Source organism: Notolabrus celidotus, chromosome 23 (genome assembly GCF_009762535.1).
Source record: "Notolabrus celidotus isolate fNotCel1 chromosome 23, fNotCel1.pri, whole genome shotgun sequence".
Lineage (NCBI taxonomy): Eukaryota > Metazoa > Chordata > Actinopteri > Labriformes > Labridae > Notolabrus > Notolabrus celidotus.
In genome coordinates, this window is record NC_048294.1 from 13,589,241 (window position 1) to 13,610,855 (window position 21,615).

At 38.7% G+C, this 21,615-nt stretch overlaps 1 protein-coding gene across 1 annotated transcript; it reads right to left on the reverse strand.

Moving 5' to 3' along the window:
- Nucleotides 1-6,276: 6,276 nt before the first annotated feature.
- On the reverse strand, nt 6,277-10,724 carry LOC117807551 (caspase activity and apoptosis inhibitor 1). The gene is made up of 6 exons (XM_034676878.1): nt 10,466-10,724; nt 8,683-8,877; nt 7,737-7,821; nt 7,570-7,627; nt 7,390-7,457; nt 6,277-7,268 (listed from the first exon to the last, which is right to left on the reverse strand). The coding sequence occupies exons 1-6, from the start codon at nt 10,568-10,570 to the stop codon at nt 6,784-6,786; spliced, it is 996 nt and encodes a 331-aa protein (XP_034532769.1). The 5' UTR covers nt 10,571-10,724; the 3' UTR covers nt 6,277-6,783.
- Nucleotides 10,725-21,615: the final 10,891 nt, after the last annotated feature.

The following is a 21,615-nucleotide window of genomic DNA, read 5'->3' on the forward strand; positions in this document are numbered from 1 at the left end:
AATGGTGTAGTCTTCACCTAGCATCATAAAAAGTGTGAGTTAGCAGGGCTGTGTGCTGTGATCCATCATCCGTCGGGGGGACAGTTTGGTGGTCCATTGCCGTTCATAGGACAGCTGGGACTATAACCGTGCAGCTGTTTAAAGCTCAGCTTCACAGAAAGTGTGATGAGTTTAAGAAACTGGATTTGGAATGGCTTCAGAGTTATTTTCTCTCTACGACCAGTTTGTTTTTCACTGCAGTATACTGAGCTTTGTTCTTGATAGTCTATATATATTCAGATTTTAGTGTCAGAAGTTCTGGTATTGAAGTGTTTAAGAAAATTCAACAGAATGCCACAAAAAACTTGATGTGCTGACAATTTAAAACGGAGGAAATTTGCAGAAATATTTTTATAGATATCTGGGTTTTTAAAAATGACATACAGTGAATCCAGGAAAAATAACAGATCAGTATCAAGTTAAATGGAAAACATAATATTTATAACTTCATTAAAAACTACATTAAATACCATTCACTCTTATTTACAGCTCCTGTAAGGAGGTTTTTTTGTAGTTACAAAGATGAATACTGGTGTGTCTTCATGATCTATAAAATAAAACAAGACCATTAGCAACAAGATACATTTCTTTGTAGCAAGTTTAATGCTCATCACCATTGCCAACAGATTTTACGACTTATAACACTTTTGGTATTATTCAAGCGGCAAACCTCAGTCTCAAACGATGAAGCCAATGCGGAAGTGATATAAACTGCAATACATCGAAAATCCGCTTGAGGCTGGCTGCAGAAACACTGGAAACCACATAGATATGAATGGGAAAAAGACGATCTTTGCAGCATTAATAAACATGTTTACAGCCTGGTTCAAAAAACGGCTTGGCCCTACAACGCTAATCTCTCTAATGGCACACACTGTACGGGGGTGAATTTTTTTCTAACATGACGGTTAAGAAGATATTAAGATTATGAGTTTTGCCCAAATAAGGACATGACTGACGTGACTCCCGGTCGGGAACACACAGCCATTGGCTAAGAGACTCGCACTACGTCACACTCTGCCTAGTTGAGTTCCGCATTACCAATATGGCTGCTGCAGTCGATTTGCTTCAAAACAGCGCTCAGGAACAGATGGGTGACGTCACGGATACTACGTCCATATTTTATACAGTCTATGGTATTATTACTGCTTTTTATGGTTTAAGCTATTTTGTAGGGATCTGCCACTTAGAGATGCACTCACCCGCTGCTGCCATTGCCTTGATTTCAGGGCAGGAACTACAGTAACTACTACAACAACTACTACATATATCCTCCATGTTGTTTAGCGCACTAATTAAGCATTTTTTGCCACAGTGTCAACAGGCAGTGGTGAAATGTGTACGACTCCTTTCTGCTGATTTGACATGAGGTGTGATCAGGATGTTCCATGTATCACTTTTGCTAGTGAAAATGAATATCCAATTTTTTAGGGTTTGGACCAATCAGAATCAAGTACTGAACACAGCTGGGAATAATCAAATTAAAGTTATTCTTATAGCAGAATGACATAAAGCAGCAAAATTACTGCAAAAGTTAGTTGTTACTTCAGTCTTGTTGGATTTATTGGCGCAGGGTGTGGTGACTGTTTTTTTTCCAAAATAAAAATGATGTGTATTTCATTTGACATGAAAGCCTTTTTAAAGTTATTACACTCTAATTATCTTCAGAGTGCTTTGCTTTATTGATGTAGAAAAAGAAAAATAATCTGATGCTCTCATAATTATCTTGGGTGCCATCATCCTTAATTCTCAAAGGAGAGCTAAATCTTTGCATACTATTATAGATTAGGTTTGCAGTCTGCATATTTATATCAGTGGGAATCGTTCATGTTTACTAATGAAAGATTAACCATAGATTACATGGACATTAAAAAGCCACACAATACTCCATTAGCTGTAAAATATTCACTTCAGGCTCTCAAACACAGCATTTGTGTGTGAAAGCACCGATACCCCAAGGATTGAGCTTGTTGATCGTGTTGCAGTCGCTGTCACGTCGGGAGTCGGCTTTGATGTAATATTGTGATATTTTATTTGATTATGCTGATTTGATTGTGCGAGGTCATCCATCCCTGCCTGATGTCTCCGATATCCTTCAAAAGCATTTTGCTTTATTGGCTCGCGGGTCTACACGCCAGAATTTCAATGCTTGTTTGATGGTATTAATGCACCATTTAAATGCAGACCCCGGAGTGGAGGGGAGGGGGAAACCCATGCGGGGAGAGAGCATGCATTGAATATGAAAGTCAGATGTCAGAGGAGTCAGTGGAGGGGAGGAATTTTCTCAAAATGCAGATACTACACTGGAGTGGAATATCAAATGTTTGAATCTCTTTCAGGGATTTTTGTGATGTGACTAAAAAAGGAGCTTTTTCTTCCAAAAAGCACAAAACTTACAATCATCCACTTCACATTTTTCAAAAGGATGCAGCCAAGCTTATGCATATTTGAGAAAAGCGACAAGCATTTATCCACCCAAATGAAGTGAATAGTGAACAGATGTACGGCACATCTGCGACTCTAACAACTGTCTTCTTTTACCATTTGAGGGAACAAAAGGATCCATTTTTCAAGTCTAAAATGTCGAATCTAAAAGTACGATTCAAATTATACGCAACACCTGGAACTAGTTATTGTTTCCAACCACCATATCTTATGTCATCCCTCCTTTAAATACAACCAACTTTTTATGTGCTCACCTTTTCTACAATCCCACAAAGTGTCCTTCAAATTAAGAGAAGAACATTTTATCAAAACAAACTACATCTATCATTAAACATCTCTACTTTGGAGAGAAAAACAGTCTGAAACTTGAAGAAAATGAAATGTGTCCAATGACTCACTGCTTGGGGAAATCAATTCATTTAGTCATACAGAGGTGCTAAGTTATTTATTGCCTGTCAGCAGGAGCTGTTGGTTCAATTTAATTTCTCACTGCAGAAGGAACAGAGACACTGCAGAGGAAATTTAAGGAGAATTACTTTATTTATGCAAAACAGAATGTGTTCCTAAAATAATGACATCAACATTTTTCACTCTCTTTTTCTGTCCTTGTGGTGATTCCCTGTGGTAACACGTTTAAATCCAGTTTTCTGTAGGACTGACAGTTTTCCCCCCAGAAATCCTTGAGCTTACACGTCAAAAGCTCACAGACAAATGTAGCCCAAATGTCAACAAAGGTGACTTTAAATGGTGAAGGTTGCCAATCTTTAGCATTTTGGCATTTCAGGCATGCTTCAATATAGGGGTTCAAGTAGAGTTGAGCAAATGTCAACAGGCTGAATGTCATAAATAACACTGTTACTGCAGTTAATACACTGAGTAAGTCTAGATATCTAAGTTAGCGTTAGCATATCTATTAGCATCTCGAGAAGGCTACATTGTTTTCTTCATGGACCAACACTTGGTTGTCTAAATGTATTGGTTACTCATTCAGTAATTGCTGAGGTACTTGAATGTTGGACCAAGTGACTCAAAGGCAGACCAAAACAGCAGGGATGTAACGGTATTGTCAATTTCACGATATTGCGAGAACAAAAGTGTCTCATGATACCGAAGGGAAGTAAAACTACAGAGACCACTGCCCATGCTTGCTCATCATCCTCTGTGCTATGTTCGCTGCCTCAGATGTAATTCAGCAAAAATTGCAGAGCCCGGCATTCGTGGCGAGGGAGAACAGAGAGACAATTTGTGAGTTGTGGATGCTCCAGCCACTTTTCAGTCTGAGGTTGGAAGCAGTTTGGTTACCCCGTGTAAATAAACGTGAACGTAGAAAACATAACAGATAGCAGAAAGAAACAATTGCAGACACTGCTAGACTGCACAGAACTACACGTGAGGAAATACCATTTGAGAAGCCACTTGGTAAATCATCACTCCAAAAAGATTCAAGACGACGCAAGGGAAAAAATCCAGCCAGACGAAAAGACTCGCCAGGAAGCGTTTACTTCTACGACTTGCAAGATTAAAATATGTATTGGGATGATATAGTCAAAGGCCTAAAGCCATTTTCTGTGGTCAACAACGAAGGATTCAGAAAGTTCGTAAACACGCTGGAGCCAAATTTCCATAGAATACAACAATAAAAAGGCTAATGTAACACCAAGCGGCAACCTCAGGCCGCAAGAGCTGAAGCCAATGCAGAAGTGTCAAAAACTTCAGTTCATGGCGTGTCCGCTTGAGGCTGGAAGTACCGGAGACCACATACACACCAATTCAAAAAATACTATCTTCACAGCAGAAATAAAGTTGTGAGTTCAGCATTTCCAATATGGCTCCCGCCGATGATTGGCCTCAAAACAGCGCTTCAGAAAGAGATGGGTGATGTCACGGATACGTGTGTCCATTATTTATACAATGATGTGTAACACAAAGCCTCAAACAACAGATTGACAATTTCATCAAGCACGGGAGCTTTAAAGAGTGCTGTGCCAGTGCAGGCTCCAGGACTTTGCACCATGGTTGCAGTTGTTGCAGCACGCTCTTTTATTTGCAGTCATTGCATCTGTTTTTGAGTAATGCCTTATGTTTAACTTACATCATTTATGACTTTGAACAAGTCATTGTATGTTTATTCTTATGTCTGACCTGGTCAACATCAATACATACAGCTGCATTAAGAAAGTTGAGGACTATGCCATAGTAGCCAATTATTCATGGGCACCACTGTGACTACACCCGCCCACTCACTGCCAAAAAGAAAAACAAGCAGGTCTAAGTTTTGGGAGAAGCACACTAGGCTTGACGATGATAATCACATGCTTGGTTCATGTCTGCACACGCTCAAAGCTTAAATATTGCACTCAGGTGCTGTTTAAGTGCTTATGTGCAATATGTATGCATGGCTGTTTGATTTGCATATGCAGCTCCTCTTCATTCTCGTGGTGTATCATACTTTCACTCATGCATTAGGGCAGTATAATGCCACCATGTTAGTATTTGAAGAATTTGTAAAAAGACCAAGACTACAGCACACAACAAAGTTAACCAACAGTATAAAAAAAAAATCACAATCCCTTGTGTTTTTTAACTTCGACTTTGCACCAGGTATTTCCTCTGTACATTTTTTGGGAGTCTTATCAGTGCAGAATTAGAAACTGATGATTGTCTTAATGGGACAGAAAATGATAAGACATCTGGCCTTTTTTTGACTCACATTAAGTATTTATAGAAATTAACAGTGCAACAATCTGACAATCTGTATGTCCAACTAGCCACAGTAGATAGTAAGATGACTACATGGAAAAAGTTGCAAGAAAACATCCTTGAATTTAGAGAACACTGTACCATGCGTTGAAACCAGAGGCCCTCAAAACACTGTGGAAAGATCCAGGGGAGCTATAACACAGATAAACTTTTTAGCTACAAAAACTTTTGCACCACATTATTTTTGACTCTAATAATAAGGCAGCCATTCATTGGCGCAAGAAACCTCAATGTTATAAAGTATCATCTCTATCAATCCACGGTCCACCCACTCATTTTGAGGTCTGCTTTAAAAGCCTTTTGTCTGCTCACACCAAATCATAATTGGCGTTATAAAAGTGCCAAAACCACGCTGATAAATACTCACCAATCATTGATGCCACAAGCACTTTAGAATTGTTGTATCCCTTTTAGACTAAAGTGCACATTTTTCTCATCAAATCATCAATGAGTGCAAAGACACCTGTACATAAATACCCCCCCCCCCCCCCCCCCCAAGCCTCTTTCTGTCCATGAAATGACCCTATTAAATGCAAATACACAGGCTTTTTATCATACATGTCATTTTTTTCCTGTGGGTTAAATGTGGATATAGCTGTTGTGTTCTGTATCTGCATGTAAGGGCATATATTGAGGAAACACGGTTTGTACAAGAAACAAAGAAGCTTCAGAAGAAATCTAAATAAACATATATCTCATGATATAATACATAAAAATGACAGATTTAACCTAGTGTGAATGTGGTTTTATTACTGTAGCTTAGATTGATTTCATATTTGGTTTGAGCCCAGTTTAAAGACGGCAGATCACTTGGCATGCATCAGCCTGAAAAAGCCAAACAGGTGTTCAGTCAAGAACTAGTGCAGGTGTGTCGACTGTAAACGACAACAAAACACTGCTGCCTCCTACTCAGCTCACCTACAAAGAAGCAGAGATTTCTGTTTTTCTTCACACCATGTAGAATCGACTTATTGAGAAATGTTGCAACCTGTTTTCAGTTAAACTGTTTCACTGAATAAAATCACTCCTATGAAAAATGTATATCTTTTTCTTTAATATTTTCACTGTAATGTGAGCAAATAAATCACATTATCTCCTCTTCAGAGACGAGGAACACCAGCAGGGCTGTGCAGTGACAGGTAAACACTGCCATCTAGTGACCACAGACAGAATTTCACCTCAACAGATCATAGTGTTATTCAGCTCTGAGAGGATTCATTCAATCAGTGTCGAACAAGTCTTTGTGTGCTTAATACACACTGAACAGTCTGAAATATCATTCCAATGTGGAGCAAAAATCAAACATGGTTTCAATGATCACTCATGAAAGGATGAACCAGGAGTTTAAAAAAAAATAGTCCACAACAAATCCAACAAACAAAAGAAATGTTCAGTATGGGAGATGCATTTTTCAAGAAAACAAGGGCCTGTGTCCATTAACTGAGTGCTCTGAATCTGGTTCCTGCCAGCGCAAATAAACACCATCAGTGGACACAGGACCTAAACCATCAAAACACAAACAAAACAAAAAAAACCTTGCTACACAGTTTTTGTTAGATTTGTTTTTTTCCCATCACTTGCTTTCATCAAAGCCTTGATGGCCCTCGCCCTCATTTCCAACTCCAGAAGCTCCAGTTGCTGAATTGATGGCTGACATGCTGCAGCCGCACGACTTGAGACTGGTCCACTTTGAACAGGTGTGCTTATCTCTGCAGGCGGCGGAGGTGCCTTGGTCTGTTCTTTGCTCGAGGCGGATGAAAACGCTAAAATCTCGCTTACACTTTTGTCAATGTCACTCTGGATGTCTTTCTTTGGTTCTGCTGGTTTAGAGTCTGGGGGAGGTTCAGGATTTGCTGGGGCAGCGTTTACAGGTGGGTCAGCACCTTCCTTGCTGCTGTCTGCTACTTTCACTACCCCGTCCACGGCTTTCACAGCCTGCTCCTCTTTAGGTCCCTCTATGTCGCTATCGTAAGCATCTGCGTTTATGCTCAGGACATCGCTTTCCTCACCTGAGCCGCCACCCTCTGTGAAGAGAATTACAAAGAGACGTTTGAACATGAAATGTTCCTTTTACAGCTTTGAAGTCTTTGATTTACAGCCTGGGCTGTCTGGGCTGTTCTGTTTGTGAATGACATGCCTAGTTACCTTGCTTGGGGTCTTCAGTTTTTGCAGTTTCTTTGAGGCAAGACGTAGAGTCCACATTATTGTCCTGCCTTGACGAGGAAAAAAAAAACACATTAAACAGTGTGGAGCGAATATAAAAGTAAACACTTAACTGTCACTGTAAAACTGTGTCATCAAGAAGCCTCAAAGCTGTTCACTCACTGGCTCTCTGTGGTCTCTTCAGTGTTTTTGTCCTCATTTCCGTTAGTTAATTCTTCTCCTAAACACAGATCATTTTTGGAGAATGAAAATTCATCCGCCGTGTACTGTTGTAAAAATGTTGCAAACAAAGAGTTTACGAAAGAAACTGTAAAAAAAAAAAGTCTTACCTGATAAGATCTGAATTAGATTGTTATCCGAGATCGGCTCCAGTTGCTCCTGGCACAGCTTTTTGATTTCGTCTAAACTACAGTCCTGTGAACGATAATGGGTTTAAATGGAGTCTCTGAGAATGCAGCGCTAAGGAAAAAGACACAGCAGAATGATACGGTCACATTCCTTTTTTTTGTGTCTGATATTATTCATTTAAGTAGAACAAAACAAAAACATATGCTCCTGGAGTTTTTAAGAACAAAGGCGTGTTTAAAACTTGCTTTCTTATTTGACAACACAGACCCATAGCTCATTTACAGCTATAGAGAAATCCCTAAACACCCAGTTTCAAGCAGTGACCGCAGCAGTTTTCTGTTTAACTCAGAGATGTTTTTTTTAAAGTGATCCTGAAGAGTGCAATGCATAGGTGGGTTTTAAATTCAACATAATGAAGTGACACCACTCAGTTTCCTGAGTGCACCTGCACCATAATATTTAAGTACATGGTTTAAAAAGATGGAACAAACCTGCTTGTGAAACAAAATATATTGCTCAAGTTGTTGCTGCTTTCTCAGGCAAACTGGAAGTGTTGTAATATAGACAACAGCAAAAAATACTGCCATCCATGTTGCAAGACAACACTCAGCAATTCAGTTTGTGCTCTTTAAATTAATTACCTGTCATCAGGCATACAGAATGATGACCAGGGGGACATTTCTTTAAGAGTTTTAAAGGCTCACATCCTTCAAAATAACATTTATGGAAGTCCAAAGCTTCATCATGTGGTTGTGAAATGAGGCTAAATGAGCAAGTCTTTGATACAGTTCTATTTAAATTCATCACTGATTTTTTTTTTATTACTATCAATGAAGACATTGGTTATGAGTTGGAATGCTTTCAAACAAGACCAACATCTTGATTGTACAGTTGTATCACATGGTGTTAGCATGATAAAGCACATACCTTAAGTTCATCTGGCAGCATTTTGCGAAGCTTCTTGTCCCCCAGCACGTGGAGACACTGCTCCAGCATCTCCTGCTTGTTGCTGATGTAATCAGTGATGGGTTTGAACGGCTGGCTGAGGTCAAGTCCTCCCTCCTCGATGTCGCTGCCAATCCTGTCCAGCTCTGGATCAGCCAGCTCATCCTTTGAGTCCGGCTGTAGGAAAACAAACAGAACTATGAATATTTTACACATACTCTTACTGTACAACACTATTTCATTCTTTGATGTTTTTTTGTTCTGTATTTTTAATTACTGATTGATTTCTTTACTTGTTGTCAAGCAAGATGATCTTGCTCATCTCAAACACACTTAGAAAACACCACTAAGACAAGACCACAGACCCAAAGTTGACACATCAAGTACAACAATATTAAAGAAATGAAGCATATTGATGTTTCCAGGCTTAAGGAAACATATTTCCAACTTATAAGCATTGTAACTAAAAAAAAATAAAATTCCAATATTCACTGTTTCATCATCAACCCACATCCGTAACTTTGGCATCATTTTTGATCAGTCCCTCAACTTTCAACGACAAATTAACAATATTTCAAAAACTGCTTTCTTCCACCTCAAAAATATTGCACATCTCCCCCCTGCCTTTCCATCACTGCTGCTGAAACACACATCCACGCCTTCATCACCTTAAGACTCGACTATTGCAATAGCATCCTCTACGGTTCACCCAACACCCTCCTCAACACATTACAATACATTCAAAACTCAGCTGCACGCCTCCCCACTCACTCCCGCTCCAGAGACCGCATCACCCCAGTCCTCCAGAACCTCCATTGGCTTCCCATCACCTCCCGAATACAGTACAAGATCCTCCTCATCACTTACAAAGCCCTCCATAATCTAGCTCCCTCCTACCTCACCGACCTTCTGCAGCCATATAATCCCACCTGCAACCAACCGTCTCACCAAACCCAAGCACCGAACCTGGGGGGACAGGGCCTTCTCTATCGCTGCCCCAAACCCTCTGGAATTCTCTCCCCCAACACATTAGACTCTCTCCCTCACTCACCACATTCAAATCCAGGCTCAAAACCCACCTATTTACAAAGGCTTTTAACCTATAATAGATTGATTTGTTTTTGTTTGTTTATTTTTTTATAAAGCTCTTTTCAAAATAAAATGTATAATTATTTTTATTATTATTAAATATCATATCCAGGATTTTAGGTATGTTTCATTTATTATAGGGATTATTTAGCTCTGACAAAATACATACAAATCAAGATAAATGTCATCCATTCACAACTTTCTCCAATTTACATTACTCACGATCTGTGTTCCTGCCTGATGTTCTAAATCTAATGACTTCATGAGCCAGAGGAAGGATCCCTGTACCCTCAGGATTTTCTTTTCTTTTATATAAAGTCTTTCTTTCAGCTGTAGTCTTAACCAGAGCTCTCATGTACAAAGGATTTCGATTTTCAAGGATAATTTGATTGTGATTAAATATGAACTATATAATGTCCAAAAAATGTCTGCTTGAAATACAACTTACAAAGCAGTGGTATTCAAACAAATCCTGCGTGTTTTAGTCACACTCTATCGGTCTTTCCGAACTAATACAGTAACAGTTTGTCTTTATGATTTAACCATCATAATTTGGGAAGATACCACTGAGGAGTATAGGACTCTTTCTAGTCTGTGATGTGTAACACACATGCGTAAAAGGTAAAATACCACGTACACATACATACAGATAAAAACATTAGCTTGATTTACTCACCTCCTGGTTTGACTCCGTACTTCTGCGTTTAGTGTTGTCATGTCTTTCTTCACTTTGGGAGTGTTTCCTTTTCTTTTCAGAACTGCTTGACTTCTTTTTCAGCATTTTAAAATGAAAACACGAAACCCTTTCTTCAGAAATATGTTCGCTTGTAAGCTCTACTGTCTTCCCAAACTTGAAAGTCGCGGGGAAATTGCGTCATACGAAAGCGACGCTCTTCGGTGCCGGTCCATGTTGCCGGATACCGCCACCAACTGGACTGGGGAGGTATTAGGGTTGCCAACTTTCTCACTACTAAATAAGGGACAGGTGCATGATGTGTGAATTCAGCGTAGCCTATATTCATATTCTGCTTCAACTGGAAATGCAGAAAGTGTGTATTCCCTTTAATGCTTACTGTATCATTATGTGACCTTATGAATAAACCTCAAAGAAACCAAAGTTTGTCTCTTTACATCAAAAAACAGGCAAAATAAAAATGTAATGCAAGGGAGGAGTATGACTCGCCAAATGTACTTTTTCCACGGATACTTTTTGCTGCTCCCGACTGACTCAAGCAGACTTTTGTCCTTTTGCACAGCCAGAGAGAAGTCCTTACATGACAAGTCACAGTTTACAGATATTTGAAGTTAATTTTTGATCAGCTTTGTGCTGCATCTGTTTCTTGAGTCCGTGAGGGGGCCTGTGATTGGATGACAGGCGGTGTGATTGGCACATGATCTGCCACTGCCGTTTTATCTGATCTAGGATCTGTAGAGTGCAGTCTACTGTATTTACAAGAGTTAATAGTCAATATACAGGACAATTGAGGTCCCGTATGAAACAAACCTATTTAGCCCAATATACAGGATGTCCCGACTAATACGGGACAGATGGCAGCCCTTTGTTTAAACATACCAACTAAATACTTGCTCTTACATATTTTGGAGCAACATTGGCCTTTTCAATCATGAGACATTATCTTTGCACATCATAATTAGACACTTTGGTTAAGCAGTTTCATTGGACCCTCTTTAGCTAGACAGGAATCGTTTAAAAATATGATTTAAAAAAAAATGTAGGCTCCTGAATTCACTTCTACACAACTAAAAAGAGCAATATAGTAGAATAAAACCATACATCTCTTATTTGTTAATTCAACAGCAAAGTTGCCACAATCATCTTTCTCCAAACAGAGCAAAATATGTCTGGTGCTACCATATCTCTTTTTCTTTGAATCTTATTGATACCTAACTTCCTGTCTTTTTTCTACACCTCTCTCTCACACTGAGAGTTGCCGTTCCTGTGACCTCTCAAGCTGTCGATAGAAGTGCAAATACACTCAAACTGTATCCCATTATCATTTTACACTTCAAAGCCTGTACTACTGACAGTCAGTCACAAGTTTTTTTCCTGTATTTCACACGGTCCTGCCATCTCCCGGTTTCCATCTGCCTTGCCATTTCATCAAATACACAGTATCTGATTCATTACTGCAACAACCTTCAAACCTACAGCTGCTGCTCATTTACATCATTCAGGTTTCCACATTTAAATGAGCCAGGAGTGTCCTCAGTAAGAATTGATGTTCATTTCTTTAGGAATTTCAAAAGGAGTTTGGTTTTGCATAACAATGACATATAGGTCACTGTTGTTTGTGGAAGTCAGGATGCACAATAATGATGGAAAGGAATAAAAAATACTGCCAACAGTATCAATGACTAAAAGTTTCACTTGTCATTTTAAAGACATGTTTTGATATCAATCATCTCTTCAGTACACCACACAGGTGTGACACTTTCCGTATAACTCTCCCAACTCTCATTAACTTTACTTGCAGGGCAAACAGAGAATACACTGAGAAGATCTCCCATCTGGAGCAGAGTTTGTTATATTTCCCTGGTAAACAACTCTGCTGCCCTCGTTATTACCACCCAGGTAGCCATGCATTTTCTTTAGCTGGACCGGGACACAGGTTTCAAGGTGGTGACGACACAAACAAGCTGTAAATCACTCTAATTGGCTTCCCCGCCTCTCCCTGAAATAAGGCGAGAGCCAATGCGATGACTGCCCAGGCGCCATGGCGACAGCTGTCTCCACATAATGCAGGTTGTTATCCTGATGCCATCCGCCAAATTATGCAGTGGATATGGAGGGAGGTGCGCATCGATCACAGTCACGTCACAATGTGTTTTCCTTGCAACATCTGCTCCCATGTGTCAGGATATCGCCTCGTTAAAAAGGGCAATGATGAAGCTGGCAATGTTGCATTTGGTGGTTGAAAAGGATTGGAAAAACAACAACACGGTGTATGAGAGTGTGTTAAATCTGGGGAACCAATGCCATTTCTAGAAAAAGAATGGTTATGAGTTTTGTGATGAGAATAGTTGATTCACAATAGCACATTATTGTATCATACATTTAGACTGTGCTCAGTTTGGTGATTTTCAGTCTTCAAAATAGCTAAAATGTCTCTTGAATGAAAACCAGTCAAGGCTCTAATGAGGAGATTAAGCCAAATAAAAGCAAATTAACACACTTATTTCACGTTGATTGCTTAAAACATGCAACATGACAGAACATGTACAATAATTAAGATTTAAACCTGTTAAAGTTAAATTAAAATGCCAAATGAGCTAATGATAATGTCTGCAGCTAAGAAAATAAATGAATGCACATAAGTGAAAAGAAACTAAATTAAAACTATCTGAAAATAGAGAACAGATGTAACAAGATAAGAAACAGTTTAATTTGAGACAGAAATAAAAGTGGATTCAAAAAAATTATCTCAGTGTTATATCATGCCATAACAATTGACATCAAAATACTTTCAAGACAGTGAGATACTTTCAAACAGGCCTTTTTGATTTGACTTGGAGCACACAAATTAACCACACTCACATGCTCGTCTGTATCCACCCAAGCAGGGTAACTCATTCCAGCACTTCTGGTAGTTTTGAATACACACAACATCTTGAAGCTATTAAAAAAATAATTGTGTGAGTGAACCCTCCAATCAACACCTGTCCTTGACAAATCCACACTTATTGACAGTGGGATTTTTTCAGTGAAGAATAACAACTACTGTGCCAACTGTGATAGAACATTTTTATCTCATCAGACACACACCTGAGAGTAAGCTTCAAGGACTTCACTTTTTGTGCCAGTTATACGCCTAAAAAAGAAATAACTTTTTACCTCTGTTGGATCTGGGCAGTTTGAGCACATTTGTGATGATGAGATCAACTTAACATTTCAAGCCACGCAGTGAAACAAAATTTGATTTAAATGTATTGTTTAGTATTGAAGGATGTACAATGTAATATCATCCAACACAATATGACATGAAACGAAACAATACAAAACAGAAATGTGACAAAATATGACAATACAATATGAAAAGATAAAACATGATGCAAAACAATTCAATAACACACAGTACTACACAATATAATATAATACGATACAATGTATACCAATATGCTGTGGTAGGAATGCGATACGATATGATACAATAGGATATGATGGGATACGGTATGATACGATACAATAACTTCCTTTAGGGAAATGTTTCTTGGACCTAAGTGCTGCATACATTTAGCTGCTTTAATATGAGTTAAAATAAGCACAGAAACATGAAAACATGATTTTCCAGTGATGCAATAATAACAAAAACAACTGAGCCAACATTGACAAAAAGCACTCTGTATCGCTGAGAAAAAGCTCATCCACCTAAATGTAATATTATTTTAGTACTTAGAATTATATTTCTGTTGTTATACAGGACTTCTGAGTGAAATAGTATGTGAGGTGAGATATTTGGATGCACAAGGGATTCAAATCTTTGAACATTGACCACATTGCAGAAAAGTGGGTATAGTAGCTACACCTGCTATCTACGGCGAACGATAAAATATGTGTCATGAGGTGGTTTGCAGTAAGCTAGTTCCTTCAAAATCCCATTCAAATCTGAAACTACATGAAGTTTGAAAACCTTGAGACAATAGCTTATGTTAGCGATCAATAGCAACTGATTTCTAGCTAAACTTACAGTTAAAGGGTTAGGAGTTATTTTTTTGCGTACACCACATTACCTTCTTTTGTATTACATAAGTAACACTATAACATAGTAAAGTTACCATCAAGCCACTAGCTTACAGTAATATTAGCTGGACCGTGTCTTGATAACTCATGAAGTACCATTGATAGCTAACGTTAGGATCACTAATCACACGCTTACATTTAAGTTATTATGTTTAAAGTTAACAGTATTTTATAGCACACATAATGGTTAACTATCTAGCGCACCATCAAATGGTAACTTAAGCATTCACCCCCCTCCTGATATTTATATTGGCTAGGAAGTGCTAAAATTAGCTGTTGTCTGACAGCAGCTAACTGGTTATTTATATGTTGTCTACCTTGTGGCTCTATGTCCCCTCAGGATTTTCACTGTCAGCTGATTGACAGCTGTAATGACAGCACATCAATATAATTACTTTCTACATTTTACAACTTACAACCTGCCATACAATAGACTGACATTGTTACGACATTTGAGCTTCCCACTCTGAGCATGACCTGAGTGGAAAAAGTCTGTTGACTTTATCAATGAATAAAGCCAACGACGACATAGAGGCTTGTGTAGGGCGTAGTAGATTAAATGGTCTGAAGTAACCTTAAGGACACTAAATATCCACATTAAACTGTTTTAAGTTATCGTCTTAAAGGGACTAATGGTACCACATAAAACTCTGAATAATGGCACTAAACAACTTAAGAACTATAATCACTCTGTTTGGCACAGGATCCTAACACAACAACCCTCCTGCTTCCCCCTATTCAGCATGCTGTTAACTTAAATATCAATTGTTCTCACTTAAGCAGCTTTCCTCCACGGTGCAGCTCGGCAGCTTGTTAGAGGGCTGCAAAAACAAGGCCCTGTGTACACAGTTGCTGCCTTGAGTAATGAAAGCCAGACACGTCTGTTAAAAATCTATTCACTGCCTCACTCAGTTTTCTAGGAAAACTGTGGCTCATCAAGAACAACAGTCAATGCTGAGTGAAGGTGTTTTTAATCTGGGGATTCAACACAGGCAACGCAGGAAAAGTGAAACACTCTCTCTGTGTTTTCTTTTTGCTCACACCAGTCAGTTAACACTCGAGCAGAGGCAACTTTAAAATATTCATAAGCCCACTGAGGTTTGAATTAGACATGTTTAAGTGCTCCAAGTGTGCAGCCTTGTTGAAGAAAGACAAATGAGCAGCAGCTTCGAGGGCCCAGCATGATAAAAAAAATTGTGAGACAGCGTTGTCTAATGAACAATAAAGATGTTTCTAAGTTGTTGGGGTCACTTCAACTTTACCCTTCATGGATGAAGTCCACGTCTGTAAGAACAAGAACAAGAAGAAGGAAAAGAAAATGAGGAAAAATAATGTCAGTTGACAAACCCCTGGATCAAACTGGCATTACAGTGGTATCTAAATCTTCATATTTTAACGCTTAGGGCCACTGACCAAGCTATTTGACAAGTTGAGAGTGAGAAAGTGTTGTGCGTGCATGCACACCATATTTCATAATGTTCTTGTTTCACCCTCTAAAAATTTCCTGAGCACTATAATACATTACTCTGACTGAAACTGTTTTTTATGAAGTTTTTTCCTCATGAGAGTTGAAGCAAATTCTCGTTTCATTCCTCCAACCCGAGCAAAAATCAACTGGAGACTATCCATCTTAAATTTAAAGCGTAACCAAGGAAAATAAAAAGTATTTTTTTCACAGCCAATGTGTATTTCACATAAACCAGTCGAGTAATGTCACTCATATTCATATTCCAGCTGTCACTGCAGGAGTTTTTTCTATTGGCATAAGCCTCTGACTACATATGCTATGAGGCTTTGTGTTTAGCACATAACAAGATAAAAAGTATATTCCTTCATAGGACAGGCAGGGAGATAACGTAGTGTAAGGGGGGAGAAAACAACTGTGACATGTCTCATCTGCGCACACTCATGTGGGAGCAGCTTATAGGCAACATGTAAAGGAGTGTGTGGGGGAAAAAAAAAGGTAAGGAGATATCTGCACCTCACCCCATTTGTGCACCTGCCGAGAAAGAGCAATGAACTTTGAAGCTTCTTTTGAACACAACCAGCAGCTCACTTGCAAGGTTTCCCAAGAGCTGTGCTCCATGTGCATTTGAGTTAGAGAGAGTGAACAAGCAGGGAGAGATAGCCTGTCGGACCAGGCACAGGATGGGATTTGGTTTTCCTTTCGCCTTTGATTCAGTAATTGAGGTCTAAGATTGGAGAGGCACCTGACAGGTTTTGGCCCTGAAGAGCTAACCCTTAGCCTCCCAGAATCCTCGGGCACTGGTTCATTCCCAGAGCGCTCAGCCAAGGTTGGGCCCATACATTTCTCTTTTAATAGGGAACAGAAATGGTGAAAGATAAGTTAATTGTTATCTGCTTGCTTTGGGATTGTGTGGGACTCTGCCTATCACTTGGCTGTCTTCTTCAGGCAAAGTCAGACTAACCTTCGATGAACTCTGTGAAGAGTCTGCAGGGCGGAAAGGTTGCCTGAAGTGAAGGACAAAACTTGTTTGAGAATGGAGACAGAAAGACAAATCCTCAGTTTCAACACTTGTTAAAAAATATCATCCAAATGTATCAAATCGAATTGACAAGGTTACTTTTTTACTCATTTTTAAAATATAATGAAAAAAACATACAAACCAGCACAAATATTGCAGTTATGCAAAGATGAGTCAAAGAAAGAAAAATGGATCCTAACAAATCTTCAAATTAGGGGGAGGCAAGACAAAACCAAGTCTACAGCTATGCTAGCTTGGCTACAACCATGCTAAGAGCTAACACCTGCATGCCAACATGCCCACATTGACTGTTAAAAAATTAAACAAGTTTACATTAGAATGCTTATAAATTTACATCAGGAAGCTAACATTTGCTTATTTGTACTAAATGTGATGTATGAATAAAGCTACATAATTTTCCATTAGCATTAAATTAATTTTAGATGCAAATTTGATTGAGATTCAACATCATGCTCTCACATATCACACTATAACAGGGTAGAGTGAAACTGTAACAAAGCTAGCTTTTTTAATTTCCCACTTCAAGTAAATAGCCTGGCACAGAGTAAGTTAAAGCCATGCTAGATATTCTGCATTGCTGTTCTGACAAACTGTCAGACTAAATACTAAGGGGGTAGGATGCAAGCATTCTCTAAATGATGCTAATAAAAAAGGTATGCTGATTTTTCCACAGCTATGTTATGGAATTCTTAGATAACAGGTCAGCATGCAAACATCAGCTTATTATTGGTTTACATAAGGAACAGCTGATGCTGCAAGATTTCTCCTTTCACTCTTTGGGAATTTGATTATTTTGATACGATAGTGTTAAAAAAAACCAGTTAGTAGTATTACACTATAACACAGAAACATGTTATTGCATTTTGGGAAGCTTGACAAGAGTCTAGAGCTATGCTGTTGTATGATGCTGTACCGAAACTAAAAGCTAACAAGCTAATGTTGTGTATGCTAATGTATGCTGACCTTTGCTGCTTCACAGCTAAATGTTGACCACCTTCTCAACCAAGTCAACCTGCTAACATTTACTAATAAGTGCTATTATTAAAGTACATCTGATATTACAAGTTATTACAGTACACTTTGAACACGATATGCTATAAGATAAAATATTAATCCTAGTTAAAACAAAGCAAATCCATTTTCTGTATGGTTGTATTGTGGTTATTGGTATAAATCTATCCCCCACCCAACTCAAAACTACCTTTTGCTTTACATCTGCTTGAAAATACCATTATCCTGTTATCTAGATTCACCATATAAAATATAATATATCCCTGTGCACCCCCCCCCCCCCCCCCCCCCCCCCCCAAAAAAAAAAAAAATTCAAAGGCAGCAATGCAAATATAGATATATTTATATATATAGATATATAGATATATAAAAAACTTTGATGGATCCCAAGGTTGCTTTGAAGGGACAAGCCTCTGCAGAAACCTCTAAGTATGACTGACAGCAGCCAAGCCTGACATATTAGTGCCATTTCCAGCTGTCAGAGGGATATTTACAGTCACATAAGCCCTGGATTTATCCATGACTAATTTTCAGAGCAATTTCTCCCTCTCACTCTATCTCTTCTAGGCTTTCTGAGATGAAATCTAAATCAGGTCAGATAAAATATATAGCAAGCTGCTGTGGCCCGGAGCCTCATTTTTAAACTTTGTAAATAAATGGCTGCACAGTACATATATCTTGCTTGAACTTCAATAGCAGTGCATATGTAATAAAAATACCTTAACTTTAAGCAGACTGACATAGATATTTCTGCATTAAGCACAGTCCAACCACTGAATGTTTCCATAGATGGCACTGTTTCATTGCAGAAGAGTCAGACTGGCTCTTTGCTGCCCAGAAACAATGATGCAAAGGCAGATTTGAGTTCACCATATGATGTCATGCTGTGACAAGCATCGAACCAACATGCCTGTGGTCCATCATAGGTGCTGTTTTAAAGAATGTAGGAAAACATCACCCAGTGCGATGTGTCTATGTTCTATCTTTTTCCATCTATGTTTTTTTATTTCCACCAAATTACATATTTATTTTCATGTCCTGCATGAACAGTACATATTATTTAGATATGATTAATATATTCAGTACATACGACAAGATTGCAGCTTGAGAGTCTTTACATGGAAGTGAAATTGTATTCTGCCAGTCTCTGCAGTGAGAGGAAGTTGGAAAGTAACTACCCATGAGTCTGGAGAGAGTCTGCCTAAAAATGTCTTTTGTGGGTCTCAGGTGTATATTAAATCCTCCTTATGCTGAAAATTAACTTCAGCATATCAGTCTCCATATAATTTTCATTGCACCGAATGGTTGTATAACCATTTCAATTTCAGTGTAATTGATTTTTTTTATGTGTTGACTGTGTCTGAGTCATAGCACAATGAATTAACCTCAAAGGTGACTAATCTGCTAAAATCCATAACCAATAACCTGATATTTGTACTTTTATTTATACTAGATGCTAACTGTAGTGATGTTAATGAAACACGTAACACTAGAAATCAAAGTTAGCTAGCACCTATATAACTCAAAATATCAGTCATTGTGTCTCAAATTCCACATTATGCACAGAGAAGTAATCCTTTTATGACTGTGCTCTGGTAAGAAAAGTGATACAAACAAAACATCAACACTTACAAAATAAATTACAAGTCAGTATTTTAAGCCTCAAAAAGTTAGGTATGAAATATTGCTTGGTTTGTTGATTCTATTCTTTCCTTTAAAAAAAATGATCTATATAAATGTATGGTGGCTGACAAGCCCACTAGATCTGCAACAGCCTAGTTGATCTGCATTTGGAGAAACATAAAAGCTGCAAATTAAGAAACATAAACTTGTACAAGAGTCCAAGGCAGTGGGCTTAGCTTATCAAGAGCACATTATGATCAAGTGTCTGTGAGGGCTCGGCCTCACTGACTTTTGAGCAAAAAATACAACTTTAGATATTAGATACTCTAACTATTATCACCTCCAGGTGTGGCTTGAGTTAGCTAGCCAGACAACTAGCAATACTAATAGCTGATTCCGCCAGCTGTCAGGCTCTGATTTCAGAGTTTGCGTTAGCTATGAAGCTCCACTAACCCAGCAGCTACTGCAAGTTTAATGTGACCCCCTGTCAACACACTGAACCACTTTCACATCTACACTATAAATCTTGCTGAGTTTAAATACATTTTATCTGACGAAAAAATAGTTCACGACACTATCAAACCGTTCCACATCGTACTGCTACAGACCTGGAACCCTTTTGTTTTTTATGTCTTGATTGCAGTGTTGTGCTCTTGAATGTCTTTTCTGTGTTTCTATATACATTTCTGGATTTGCATTGTTAATGTATTTGCTGTTATTGCAGTTGTTTTTGTTTGTTTGTGCATCACATTTGTATAGGACTTTTGCATGTGTTTATGAACATGCACTGAAAGTTAGTGCCACATTTCTCATGAAGATCGTATTGGGCGTTGATGGTCGATTAGCCTTTGCGGGCATTGCTGCTTTTTGCTACAATAAATCAAGTATCAAGGCCCTCGTTGGACAGAATTTAAAGAAGTGCTTTTGGTGAATGTGTGGGATTGAAGTCTGTTCACTGTCTGAAATGCTAAATTTTAGCTTGTTAAGATCTACAAAATGAAGGCAATTCTGAACAAAATGCTCAAACTGGGAGTAACCACATTGACATTGTTCTGACCTTTAACACTAGCTGCTCATTTGCCCTTGAGCATGTCAATTGTGCTAGCTGTTTCTCTGGAGCCGGCACAAGTTAAAGGTGTGACATGTGTGAAGGTAAAGCAGGGTATTGGTGCTTCTAGTCTTACTAAACAGGATATATTAAAGCTGGAGTAGGACATGTTATTTTGATACATTTTTATCAATCACTAGCAAAAAGCAATATAAACATCGATAGGGAGTAATACACAAAGTGATCAAACACTGAGATGAGAAATCTCAGTTGTCTGTGTCAGCAGCTAGACTGCAATAAGTTCGTCCAATCATTCATTCGCCACCGAGCACAATGATTGGCTGACCGGCCGGATGACCTGTGACCTGCCGAAAGACACACCTACTGTTTACAGGAGTGCGCGTGACCTGACTGAGATCATCATCAACAGGCTGTTCACTAACTCAGAACACCTGATAAAAATGTCAGAGAGAGGGAAACAGACGATTTTATTCCAACTTCTGCCCTCAAGTTCTGCCGCTACGCAGAACAAGAAGAGGAAGACTGTGATGGAAAAGGAGACGACTTAAAAATGCTGAATGAAGATACAAACACGAGTCAATATTCAGGATGCATTTCTGAGACAGCTGAAGGATTTGAAGGGTCTCTATATTAGAGACCCTTCAAATCCTTCAGCTGTCTCAGAAATGCATCCTGAATATTGACTCGTGTCGCCATGGTTACTGATTTTCTCCTGGACAGGTAATCATGTCATTTCTTTTGTCTTTGTGCTCATGGTTTTGTTCATCTATGAGACAGCTAGCGATAACTTCGGCTAATGCTAGCGGCCGGCTAACGGCTTGTAGCTATGTTTATAGAGACCTGTATACAGTCTGTTA

Excerpts from the sequence above, each read along its gene's own strand:
- LOC117807551 (XM_034676878.1), bottom strand. The coding sequence starts at position 10,570 with ATGCTGAAAAAGAAGTCAAGCAGTTCTGAAAAGAAAAGGAAACACTCC. Across the intron at positions 8,878-10,465 it reads GTACGGAGTCAAACCAGGAG|CCGGACTCAAAGGATGAGCT; the intron begins GTGAGTAAATCA and ends GTTTTCCTACAG. Across the intron at positions 7,269-7,389 it reads AACTGAAGACCCCAAGCAAG|AGGGTGGCGGCTCAGGTGAG; the intron begins GTAACTAGGCAT and ends TTCTCTTCACAG.